A 12,842-nucleotide genomic window follows, 5' to 3' on the forward strand; every position below is an offset into this window, starting at 1 on the left:
GTTCAAACACCAATTACAGTGTCAGCTCACTGGAGACTTTAGCATGAGTTGTACTTCTTATTCACACTGAACTGGGGAGAACAAAACAAAGCATCATCCGTAAAAGATTATATCCAGTCTGTTAATCTGCATCGGCATCCTTTTCTTCTGATCATGTATATAATGCGTCTGTCTGTCAGCGTGAGCAAGAGATCTCAAAATGCTGCTTGATTTTCAGCTGTTATATGTTTCTTTTAATAAAGGGGAAAAAATCTTCCCTATTATGGTCTTTTAAGGTCCCAAAAAGAAAAATAACCACTAGAGGGTGTAGGTCGCCACTTTCCCACGAGAACATACGGTCAGAATTGTGCGTGTGTGTGGAGGAGGAGGTGGAGGGCATGTTTGGCACCGCCTACCGCCTGTCAGACTTCGTTCAGGGCGCAACCCCACACAGCAGCCCTTGTAGCTATGGAAACTCGTCGATGGCAACATCCACCAGTCTTTTGTGCCCTCATCCTCCTCTTACCTCTCAGAGGTGCTGAGTGTGTGCAGCTGTAACCGATAAATGATACGCTGCAAGATGGCGATTGCGCGACTCGTAGCCTGTTTTGTGCTTTACAGCAGCCTAGGTGAGTTTTCCCCCGCTTATTCACAAAGCTATTATCATATCGGAGTCGGCGAGGTGCGACTACAGTCAAGTTAAATCCGAGCTGTAGCGGTTCTGTCAGCGCTACGAGCCGACAAGGACGTTTTTTAACGTTAGCTTGACGTGTAAACGGGCTGGGAAATGTCAGGAAAACGTTTTTGTTGTTTTGTGGCGTTTTAACAGTCTGTTCATTATCGATTGAAGATTGTATTTGATTGTTTTACGCTTGAGCAAACCTCACATCCGAGCTGGAAAATGACGTAGTTGTCAGAGCACCCTTGACGTTTTGAATTTTTTTTTTTTTTTTTTACGTGATTTTAAAAACGTGTAACCTAGCCTAGAAATCATACATATTGCACGCTCACTTGTCGACTAATTTCTAAAGAAATTTCCAGAATACAAACAATGCAAACGTTACTTTAGTATAAAAAGACGGCAGCCACATGGTGGAGACCTGTGGTACACAGAAACACGGGCCTGTGAATAATATATATTTAAAATGCTTTGTCTTTTTGGTTGTTGCATATATGTATATGCATCATATACATTTGAGGCTGCTTGAATTTCATTTTATTGTAGTTTGACCTCTCCTGATCACGTGGTGATTGATCGATAGTGATGGTGAGTGGGGTGCCATGAGTGAGGCAGGTCGAGGGCAGCGGTGACAAGATGATGTGCAGCAGCAACAGCTAGAGATTTGTGGCGATCAGCTGATGCTTGATGGTTGCGTCGGCTAATTGGCTGCGGGTGGGTGCACCACTAAGTGTTGAACTTTTCACCCAGGTGCTCTGCAAGCAGTAAATCAAATGACTAAGCGGAGATGACAGGCAGAGGTTCATTTGTTATGCTCTCAAGTTTTGGTTGTAAAAACTCCGAGCTGTGTGTGAATGTAGCTCACGATTTGGTTTATGTTCTGACCTTGAGCTTTAGGGTGCTGTCATGTTTGAATAATGAAAATGAATCGTTATTCAAACGTTTTGCATTTAGCATATTGTGATTCATGCTGCATATAACTGGAACGCACTGATGTGTAAAGCTGAATTATTTTAAGTTAAGGTAAAAATAGATGCCTTCTTGTGATTCTGATGTGCAGAAAATTGGATGTAATTCTTACATTGTTAATTTTTTTTTCCTTTATGCTGCAAGAAAATTGAAAAGTTAAAAAAAAGAAATGCTATTTCTGAGATTTTCCGGACTCAGAATTGGGCTTTGGACATTATGAATGAGACTTTGCATCAAAAATAAAAATCTGTAATCATTTGCTCATCAGCCACTTTGTTAGGTACAACAGGTAACTCAAATAGCTATTTAGCCAGTCACATGGCATAGTCTATTTATGCATGTAGAAATGGTCAAGACAACATGCTGAAGTTTAAACTGAACTGCGACATCATTGTTGATGGCTGACGGGTTTGTCTGAGTATTTCAGAAACTGTTGATCCACTGGAAATCTCCCATGAAACCACCTCTGGGGTTTACTATAAAAGATAAGATATCCAGTAAGCAGCAGTTCTCTGGTTGAAAATGCTTTGTTGATGCCAGAGGTCAGAGGAGAATGGCCAAACTGCTTTGAGTTGATAAGAAGATAAATATAAGTAAGTAATGAGGACACGCAGAAGAGCATTCTGAATGCAAAACATGTTGAACCTCAAAGCAGATGGACTACAGCAGCAGAAGATCACACCATGTGCCACCCCTGTCAGCTAAGAACAGGAAACAGATGTGCTCACCAAAACTGTACAGGAGAAGCTTGGAAAAATGTTTACTGATTTGATCTGATGATGGTAGAGTCTGAATTTGGTGTAAGCAACCAGGAAGCATGGATCCATCCTTATATCACTATTCAGGCTGCTGCTGTTGGTGTAATGGTGTTGGAGATGTTTTCTGGGCTCAGTTTTGGCTGCTTAATACCAAGTTTGCGTGATTTAAATGCCTCAGCCTGCCTGTGTAGTTTTAACAATGTCCACCCTTCATGACCACAGTGTACTCATCTTCTCAAACCGGCTTCTTGAACATGACAATGACTTCACCATACTTAAATGGCCTCTGCACTCACCAGATATCAAGAGCTTGTCTCAATGAATGCCTTTGGCATGTGGCGGAACGGGAGGTACAGATCACGGCAACTGCGTGATGCTATCATGTCAGCATGGTCCAAAATATCTGATTCCCCCACCTTGTTGAACATATGCCTTGAAGAATTAAAGCATTCCTAAAAGTAAAAAAGGTCCAACCTGGTATGAGCAAAGCGTACCTAATGAATTGGCCGTTGAGTTTTTGTGTTAGGATTTCATTAAATGCTAATTGTCTTGAATGATTGTTCAGGAGCAATTGATACATTTTTCTGTCAATAGATGATAAAAAACTGCTAGAGTCCCATTTCCCACACACCACAAAAATGTATTCAAATTGCTTTTTCCAAGTTCATAAAGTTTACAATCATATATTCACATATGAGAGGCAGGAACCAGAGGATATCTGGTATTTTAGTGTTTAACACACGCTCTATCAAATATGAACATTGTTGGCGTTGCTGTTTTATGTAATTTAAGCTGCGTTGTTATAGGTTGCGAAAAATGAGTTATATTTTATCGGCCTTGTGCTTTATTGGGACTTCATTTATATTTCATCTGTCTGAGGTGCTGCAGTCATTGTGTCACGTGCGTAGCTTGAATGAACAGTTTATTTCCTCCCAGTTCTTATAACAACATAACCAACTTAATCAAATCTGCTTGAGCGTTGAGTTGTTCTGTTACGCAGTCACTCCAGTATGCTGTAAATCCCAGTGGGCCTCCTCGCTCCATCCACTGTCTTCGGCATATTTGCTGCGACTGCACTGGAATGTCTGGGAAAAAGCTTTTTATAGATTCACTGGATCAACAACTTTTTGTTGCAGGGACAGGGATGGGTGGTTGTTTTCATATTTAGAGCGTAAGAGGATTGCTGAATGTGGCTATTTAAAAGCCAGTTTCTCTCAGAACTGACTATAGACCTACTTTGTCTTTGCATTAGAATGACAGAGGGATTAAAAATGAGCCCCTGTTTGCTTTCCAGCAAGCGCTGAGATTATTTTCATAATTCAGAAACATTGTCTTCTCTTCAGCCTGGACCGTGTCACGGGGGAAGGGAGGCTACCAAACATTGTTGTCTGCGTGCTTTTATTTTAAGCTCGCATTAGTAATTAGTTATACATTGTCATGTTAATTGACTGTGGTTACTCTTTCCCACGTCCTACATTTTGCATTATTTGGAAGAGAGATGAGAAAAACCTTTAATAACATCCTGTTAACGCCGTTCCTGCTTGTACAACCGGTGCGCACTGATTCTAGATTTTGTTCGCCCCAGATAATAAAGGCTAAAAACTTGTTTTTCTCCATGGTTTTTGTTCAGATGAACACGGGAGATGTATCCTCTAAGGAGATTTTGTCAGCGTTACAACATACTTATGAAAACAGATGAACTCGAGCAGATCTGTTTCCTGTAAACTTTGAAAAGCACATCACACACGGCCGTGTTGCAACCCATAACACTGCGAAAGCAGTTGTTTTCTCTTACGTGATACTTTGAGTCTGCAGTGTGATTGCAGCTGCAGATTTAATTAAACGTTCCAGTATTTGAAAGAGCTTTTGTTTTTCTTTCTTTCTTTCTTTTTTTCAAAAATATCGTTCCTCAAAACGAGTACCTCGCAGATCTGGAAGAAGCAGTTCAAAGGGCATTTTGAAGGGTCAGTACGTGCGTATGTCGAGGGAGCTTCAGTTGGACGGGCCTTCGTCGCGTCTCTCGGGATGTCCAGTCACTGCTGTGGTAAAAATAGCCCTTGATGTACAGGGTGGGAAAGTCAGCAGCAGAGATGGAAGCTGAGACCTGCGAGTCAGATCTCATCACTGTCCGCAGCTGTGCTTATAAGAGCGGATGCTTTGGTTGGACCCATGTTTTCATCACTTGAAGGCTATATGCTCGCTCTCCCTTTGGCTCCCAGTCACAATGTACAACTCAGGGACGCCCGTGTCCTAACAAGGCTGCTCAAATCCCTCGGCGTTAGTCAGAGTGCACGCTGCCTCGGGAAAACAGGAGGGATGTCTTGTCGTATTCAGGGGCGGCTCAGATTATTATTGTCTAATTTCAGCCTCTATTTGAAACCCTAACTACTGCCCCCACTGGGAGCGTGATTGCCTTCATTACTCAGCATGGGTGCTGTTCGTTGTGCGTGTACTCAGTAATTACTGCATTTGGAACAAAAAAATGTTGACTATAGGGTACCAAGGGAAGGTAGAAACCTACTTATTTAGCCTTAGCAAAGACTGTTGAATTATTTGTGTTTGCCGAGCAGTAATTTTCACATTTCCTTAATTCGATGTCACACTGCACACCCGTCTCGTCCCCAGATTCACGTATTTTCCACTTAAATTGGCATTCGGCGGACCCAAATTGAACAAAACTTGTGAATTACGCCTCTCGCCGTTATAATCTGACATTTGCAAAATAACACTGATTGCTTTCAGCGTTTCGCTCAAGCACTGAACTTAAAATAAGCGCGTCTCATGTGTTGTGTTTGTGCCAGAGGGAAACGAAGATGGTTGATTAAGTATGGTTCAAATGTGAGCTCATTCCCGCTGTGAAGTTATTCTTGTGCTTCTGATTTGATTTGTTTGGGGATCTTGATAAATGATTTATTTTGCAACCTCAGTATGAATTAGTATTATGATTTAGCAAAGGCGCTAGCCCTGAAAAAATACAAAAAAATTTACATGTACTTCTAGTAATATAATATACTATATACTAGATGTACATTATAATAATATAATGTAATTCTAGTAATATTTTAGTGTGTATGGTTTTTAAACGATGTGTAAAAGTGGATGAACTGCGCACCCCTTCTCTAAACCAGTATTTTTTTTCTTCAGTGAGTAAACGCTTTAATAGTACACTGCACCAAATACTGAAATGACTTGGGGGCTTTCTGGTCTACTGGGTGACACACCATTGACCATTTCCAGCTATTCCTCAGGGGCGCATCGTCATCCATAATATCTAACATAACTAGTGATGCAAACTATCTCTGCAGCTGTGTTTTTGTCAGAAATCAATATAAAGATATCATCTCTAACTCCCCCTTTTTTAATAGTTAATGTCCCCAGAATGGTTTCCAGTGTAACGGTCGCTTAAAAAAAGAAATTAAAAACTTGCATTCAGTTCAATTAAATTGTATTTATATAGCACCAAATCACAACAGCAGTCACCTGTTGTAAGGTAAAGACTCCACAATAATACAGAGGAAACCCCAACAATTAAACAACACTCTTTGATCGAGCATGTGACTGTGGAAAGAGAGAACAGGAAGAAAACTCTGTTATGTGTGTCTTATTATGATCAACTAATATAACCATATGTGCATTAACTACACTCACTTCTAATGGCTAAAGGACATCCCTGTTGCTGGTGATGAGCTGGGGGGTAAACATTTGGAGGGCCAACCACACTCAAACTTGCAGCCAGTTAAAAATCGCTGGTTAACCTGGTAACGTGACATGCAGGTGAGGGTACTGTGCAAGAGAAGCACACACAGAAGATGGGAACAGCAGGCTGTGCATAAAATTTGAACATAAGCTCCAGGCTGGAAAAGTGAGGCCAGAGGAAAATCTGCTTCAAATCTGCTTCCATTCTTTCTCCAGGTTTTTCTCCTGGTTGCAAAAAGAAAGTAAAATTACTGGACTTCACTGACCTATGACCTCAGTAAACACTTTCCTGAATGTTCTGTGTTAGTTTCACATCCTTTTGAAAACAAAAGAACAAGTTAGGCTTGCTTTTGCAGTTACCAAGTTGCTACTAGGGATGCATGCGACTACTTGATTACACATTAAAATGTTCTGCCTCTTGCTAGTTGGTACCAAAGATACTAGTTAGCTAAGTTACTTATTTGGTTTTTATTAATAAGCAGTGGCAGCTCCATCCCGGTGAGAAATGTTGTGACGCCACCAGCCACAAACCAGGGCTGTGGTTTGTTGGTACTGTGACATTAAGTACTGTGACTATTATATATGGCACAGTGTCCAACAGATTTACATTTAAAACTCAACTTGATTATCAAGACATGTGATTAGCGGCTTCAAATAGCTCTCAAATACATGTGCAGTTATTGTATGGCTAATATTTAACCTCATCACTTCACTTCAGTTCTGAATGTTCTCTGAGGGTTGACTTTTTCTCTTGTTTAAATAACTAGCAAATTAGTTACCAGGAGCATCCTTAGTTACTACTGCATGTGAGTGTGTAGCTTGAGACTACAACATAGGAATTCAGTGAGGTTACAGTGGCAACATCCATCTTCTATATACAGTTAATGTTTGGAGCCTTTCTGTTATAAAACAAGCAGTGTGAAATAAAGTCAATATAGCAACTGTCATGTTTGCTAATGGCTAAAGCCTGTGTGTCATTTACTTGGTCTGAGCCGGCTGTGCTGCAGTACTAAACACAAATCCTTTTATTCTGTCCTGCAACTTATTACAAGAGCATTGCTGATCCTTAGTAACTGAGCTAAAGTGACTTTGGCTCTTGTCTGCACGCTTACTTACATTGTCTGCTGCATTCTCGGTCTGGATTTCATCTTGCGCAGGATTAAAGCTGACAACAACAGCAACAACAAAAAATGGGTCACTATCCAAATATTTACAGAGTCCTTCGTGTCAAATCTCTGTTTTCTTTCATTATCATTTACAACTAGCCCTGGTCTCTTCCATCGACTCATCATAAGTCACGTTATTATCCAATTAAACGCCACAAATAATTCAAGTTAAATGTTAATGACAGTATATTTCTACAAGGAGTTCATTAAAAATATGTGGCACACTTATGTCAGCTATATTTGTCGGTCTAATCCAGTGTTTATTAGGCAACATGCCCGGTTTATAATGTCTGCTAATGAAAATGCTCGCGTGTCCAATCGGGGTTACTCAGCGTTTACTGCCTGTGTTTTTTTTTCTCCACAGGTCACATTCCATCATCACTTGGGGTAATCCTCCGGACCACGGACAAGATTGTTTGGGCAAATGAGTTTGAGCGTGAGTTGCTCGAAAATCACACTAACCTATTTAACCAAAGTACCGTTTCTTTTTTCCAGATTTAGCCTGCCTCTCTCTCATGCTGTCATGCGTTCTGTTTTCTTCCCAGCCATCGAACTGACCTGCTTAATAGAGTCCATCTCGACAAACAACCCAAGGATCGAGTGGAAAAAGATTAAAAATGGTGTTCCCAGTTATGTGTACTTTCAAAACAAGATAGCAGGTAAACCTCTTGGAAACTGTCTTTTAGAGAAACCAGTAGAGCACAGTGTTTCAAAGCAAAGTCGCAGCACTCAAAGCTTAGCTGAGTGAACGCTACCTTGAAAGACCTTGGCTCAGAATTCTGTTTTTAAGCCGTGAAGTCACGCTGTGTATTTGAATGAGCAATTGTAAAGTGTTTTTCACCCCCCCCATCTCTCTCTCTTTCTGTCGTTCTCCAAAAGGGGACTTGGAGAGCAGAGCTCAGCTCAGAGAGCCGGCCAACATTCTGATCTTCAACGCCACTCGATCAGACACAGCAGAGTACCGCTGCGAGGTGGCCGCCATCGATGATCAAAGGGACTTTGATGAAATACTTATTAGTCTTGCAGTAAGAGGTATGGAGAGCAGAGCTAAAAGTCACTGCATGTCTATATCGTCAACCCTCTAAAGTTCTAATCACACTTTGTTCTTATGATCGAATAGATATTAAGATTATGTGGCAGTTTATACATTTTACACTCAATTTACTTCTGAAATATAAAGCTACATCATGATTGCTGTCACTGTGAGGTTGCCATGCATCTAACCGTTGCCTTTGAGGTGCTGGTAGATTAAGCTAGTGGCCTGCTGGGACAGCAATCACAACCATTTAACACCCACTTACATAAATCACTCGGGATATCTGGGGCTTGTGGCGACGTTATAACAATTCCAACTTTAACCTTACGTATCACTTGATGACAGTTCTCTTTGTCACCATACAGTGGCTGAGAACACACTTCACCTCAGGGAGTCGCAGACTTGTCTTTAGACACGGAGCCTGTTGCAGACCCTGGCCTGCACACAGAGAAACACAAAAAACGAGTGCCAGCAGTGTTTGCTGTATGTGGCATAACCACTGCCTGTATATAAATTGTGCACCACTATGGACTTTATGGACAATAACCCTGTGTGTCTGAAAAGTGAAGCCAGTGTGGATGCTCTTTAAACCTGCATTCTTTATAGTGACCAGCAGGTGGCAACACCTCTGGTTGCAAACAGATTGTGTGGGAGTCAATGAGGAAATCACCCACTTGGTCTTTGAGCTCACTCAACAGTTTCCTGATTAATTTTATGGACGTATTTGCTACTTTTAAATCCTGGCCAGCAAAGTATGTTGTTACAGATGAAATGATGAAATGTTATCCTTTAGCCATTTAGTAAGTAAAAGTATCGCTTTCAGCAGTGTGTAAATGCTACACAACATTCAGCAGCCTGATGTGAATCTGTGCTTTTTGTGTGTAGTGAAACCTGTTGTACCACGGTGCAGCGTGCCAGAGGCCGTCACAGTGGGAACATCAACAGAGCTGCGATGTCTGGAAAATGAGGGCTTTCCCGCTCCTCAGTACCGTTGGTTTCACAACAATGAAGAGCTTCCACAGGATCCCAAAAACAGCGCAAAGTTTGCCAACTCTTCCTACAGCATCAACCCCGACACCGGAGGCCTGGTACAAAAATGACAAGCATCCTGTTGTTGCTACATTTATGGCTTTATCATTTCAGTTCCTATTGTCTGTGCAAAATATCTCTTGAGGCACGGCAGCACTCAGTATTTACTATTATTATTGTTAAATGAACAGATGTAAACTTCTTCTCCCTGCCTGTCTGTTCTGTTTGTAGACAGGACTCATTAGTGCCGGGTATTCTCTGTCAGAGCTTATCTAATGTAAATGTTACCCGCTTAATCTAAATAAAACCTTAAGCATTATATGACTAAGAGCAGGATTAACCCTCGTGTGTAAAAAGAGCCAGTAAGAACACTTATCCAAAACCTGGCATATGGAACAAGGATAATGTTGCATTTAAAGCCAAACTGATGTGTTTCCAGGTAAAAGTTTAACATCTGGCAGAAATTTAACCATGTTATAAAACATAGAGCGATGCCCTCTAATCTAAAATCTTACAGCAGTATTAAAAGCAGCCCGTAAATCCATCTGAAGGCCAAAATGTCGCTATATTCAACCACAGCCAGACATCCTATTGTTGACAGTTCGTCTGCGTGTCAGTGCACTGACAGTTTTCTAAAAATGTCTCCACAGAAATTTCGAAGGGTCAGGAAGGAGGACGCGGGGGAGTACTACTGCCAGGCAAAGAATGATGCGGGGCATGCACAGTGTCCCACGCAAATAATGGAAGTCTGTGAGTGACATTCACACCAGCCAAGCAGGTCTTTTGACAGCACTTTAAGCCAAAAGCAAAATCAGACACGTTCACTCTCAAGTTTCAAGTTAACACGGCAAAGAGAAAAAGTGTGAAATAACAGAAGGAAGCTAAAACATATGAACACAGAGAGGACAAGACAGGCACGACTTCACATGTAGGAATGAAATAAACTTTATCTCAAAGCAAACATCAATATTTTTCATTAATTTTACCCCAAGCACCACTGTTCCCACTAAATATTATATAAACTATTTGAAGGCCAAGCATACTTTGTGCTTATAACTGCCATTTGAAGGCAGCTAAGGGAAACTAATTCCCTCTGCTGAGCGTCATCCCTTTGCAACGAACTGGATGCAGGAAAGCTCCGGCTGTCCAGGTCAGTCTGATCCCAGCACCTCGCTGGGAAGCAACAGTTTCAGACACCCACGCCCCTGATATGCTAACATGCCCATGACAGCGTATTCTGCAGCCAGAACATGAAGCAGAAAGGATCAAGCAGCTGTCCACACAGTTAAAGTGTTTTTGCACACTATAGGCATTCATTTTGTTGTAGGAGTTGTTCATTTTTGAACATTTGAACATTTTTATAGAAAAAATAATGGAAAAAACAAACAAAAGACATTCACCATAATTCATGTAAAAAATCTAATTCGTTATTTTTATCACATTTATTATTAAATGTCAAAATTTGTTACTGTACATCATCTGAATTCTTCTTATTTAATGTGATAAGCAGACAAAGTTTGTTTTTATTTGTTTCATTGTTTGGTATCTTGAGTTGGTGTATTTAATGAACATGAAATTCTTCTTATTTTCATCGAAGCCAATAACAATTAAGTGAGGATTTTAGGAGTGTGGCAATTACACAAGATATACATAAAAATGAAAATGCAGCAATGATATAAGTCATGGTTAAAGGCTATCGATATGTCTCAGGCCACGTAACTCTCTCAAGAGCACTTCTCTGTGCCCTGTTGCAGATGACGTTGACATCCTGGGGATTTTCCTCAAGGTGTTTGGTGCTGTGGTTGCGTTCTTATGCTTGGCGGTTTCCATTTGTCATTCCTTCAGACGTGGATGCTTCCACAAAAAAGGCCACAATGAAAATAAGTGAGTACAGTCTGCAGCTCTGATGAAAGGATACAAAATCCTGACTTTTTTTTTTTTAATGCATTCTGTTTCACTTTATTTCAGCTACAACTGGCCTGCACAGAATAGCAGTGTTGAGTATGGAGACGCGGATGAGGTAAACTTACAAAGCACACCGCATTCGTTGGAAGTCAAATCCAAAAAAAAGAAAATCTAAGGTAACTTCCTACTTCCTGTTTTTCATAGGGTCATTTCCGCCACAAGTCTTCCTTCGTTATTTGACAGCCGACACAGAGGACACGATGTAACCACGACGAAGTAAACTTGCAACAATGATGCTCCACTTGGTAAAGTTTGGAGTCTAACATGGCACATTATTCTCTGATGCACATCAAAATCAAATCAGCCGACTTGCCAAAGTAATTTTAATATCATTTTGTGGCACTTGGTTGAGTTTTGCAATGCCACAGATTTTTTTGTTGTTGTTTATTAATATTAAATTCCATGAAAATATTTGGTTTTTACATATTTTTCTCATTTTATACTCAACATAAAGCTACTGTACAATAAAACGATTTCAAAGCTGTGGAGGTCGATGTTTATATCACAGTGTCATCACAAAGGTTACTGTAAACTACATTCCCTCACTGTTTTTGGACAAATCCTCTTTTATAGCTCTTCAATTTTTTACAGTGGACGTAAATTGTTTACTTCATCCTTGTTCTTAGTTTGTTTCACATGCAGAGGACGAAACATGTTTTTGTACATACTGTAGTTAAACAGGCAATAAGTAGCAGGCTGCAAAAGGCTCATGAGCTGACTAGAAGGCACAATTTAATAGCCTATGACTATATTTACAAATGAAAACAAACATGTACAAGTACAGAATAAAGTGTGAATTTTAACACCATATATTCCAATATGCTGCAAACTCAATATGTACTATAAAGGTGGTGTTGATGATTTCTTGGAGTGCTGTTTCTGTGTATAAGTGACCTTTTGTGCTTTACTAATTATTTTGTGAGTATTGGACATATTGTCCAGGTTTGACTCAGTATTATAAATGTACATACATGCATATACTTTTTGGAGCTTTTCATTTGAATGCGTAGCACTCCATACCTTATTGTAAATATTGCAATAAACTGTTTATTGGAAATACATTTACAGTATTCACTGTTCAGTGTGTATCTGCAGTGTTGAGCCTGTCAGTAACAACAGTGTGTCATTTTAGACATTAGTGTCAAAGATGTGTGTAACAACTCAGGAACTGTTGTACAATGTCCACTGTTCATTTGATATTAATGTTATACGTTAATGTTATTTTGTTACTATTAAATATATTTCAGCTGAATTTTTGGAGTCTCAAATGTTTTGGTGGATTTTGTCCAGATGATTAAAGTGAAATATAGAGATACACAGACAAACAAGGTTTCTGTGTAGTGAGGGGGAAATCACGCACAAACACAAACATAGCTTGTCCATGTTGACTCAATCCAGAAATGTTTTTTGTGGTCCTCCTATTGCAGCTCTCTCTGGAAGAGACTCTCCTGCCTGGCAGCACAATCTCACCCTTGCCGCTTTAACTTTGTTTCCAAACCTCTCAACCTGAACTCAATCCCTCTGATACTCATTTTAATCCTGTGCCTCCTGGTAAATCAGCGAAA

The 12,842-nt window shown here is 40.3% G+C and overlaps 1 protein-coding gene across 1 annotated transcript; it reads left to right on the forward strand.

Annotated features, from left to right (window-relative positions):
* Positions 1-389: 389 nt before the first annotated feature.
* jam3a (junctional adhesion molecule 3a) lies at positions 390-12,529 on the forward strand. Its single transcript, XM_026193249.1, has 9 exons — positions 390-608; positions 7,612-7,683; positions 7,793-7,906; positions 8,127-8,279; positions 9,169-9,371; positions 9,963-10,062; positions 11,067-11,196; positions 11,281-11,332; positions 11,422-12,529. Exons 1-9 carry the CDS (start codon positions 545-547, stop codon positions 11,455-11,457), a joined length of 924 nt encoding a protein of 307 aa, XP_026049034.1. The 5' UTR covers positions 390-544; the 3' UTR covers positions 11,458-12,529.
* The last annotated feature ends 313 nt before the right edge of the window (positions 12,530-12,842 follow it).

Source organism: Astatotilapia calliptera, chromosome 14, assembly GCF_900246225.1.
Source record: "Astatotilapia calliptera chromosome 14, fAstCal1.2, whole genome shotgun sequence".
Taxonomy (NCBI): Eukaryota; Metazoa; Chordata; class Actinopteri; order Cichliformes; family Cichlidae; genus Astatotilapia; species Astatotilapia calliptera.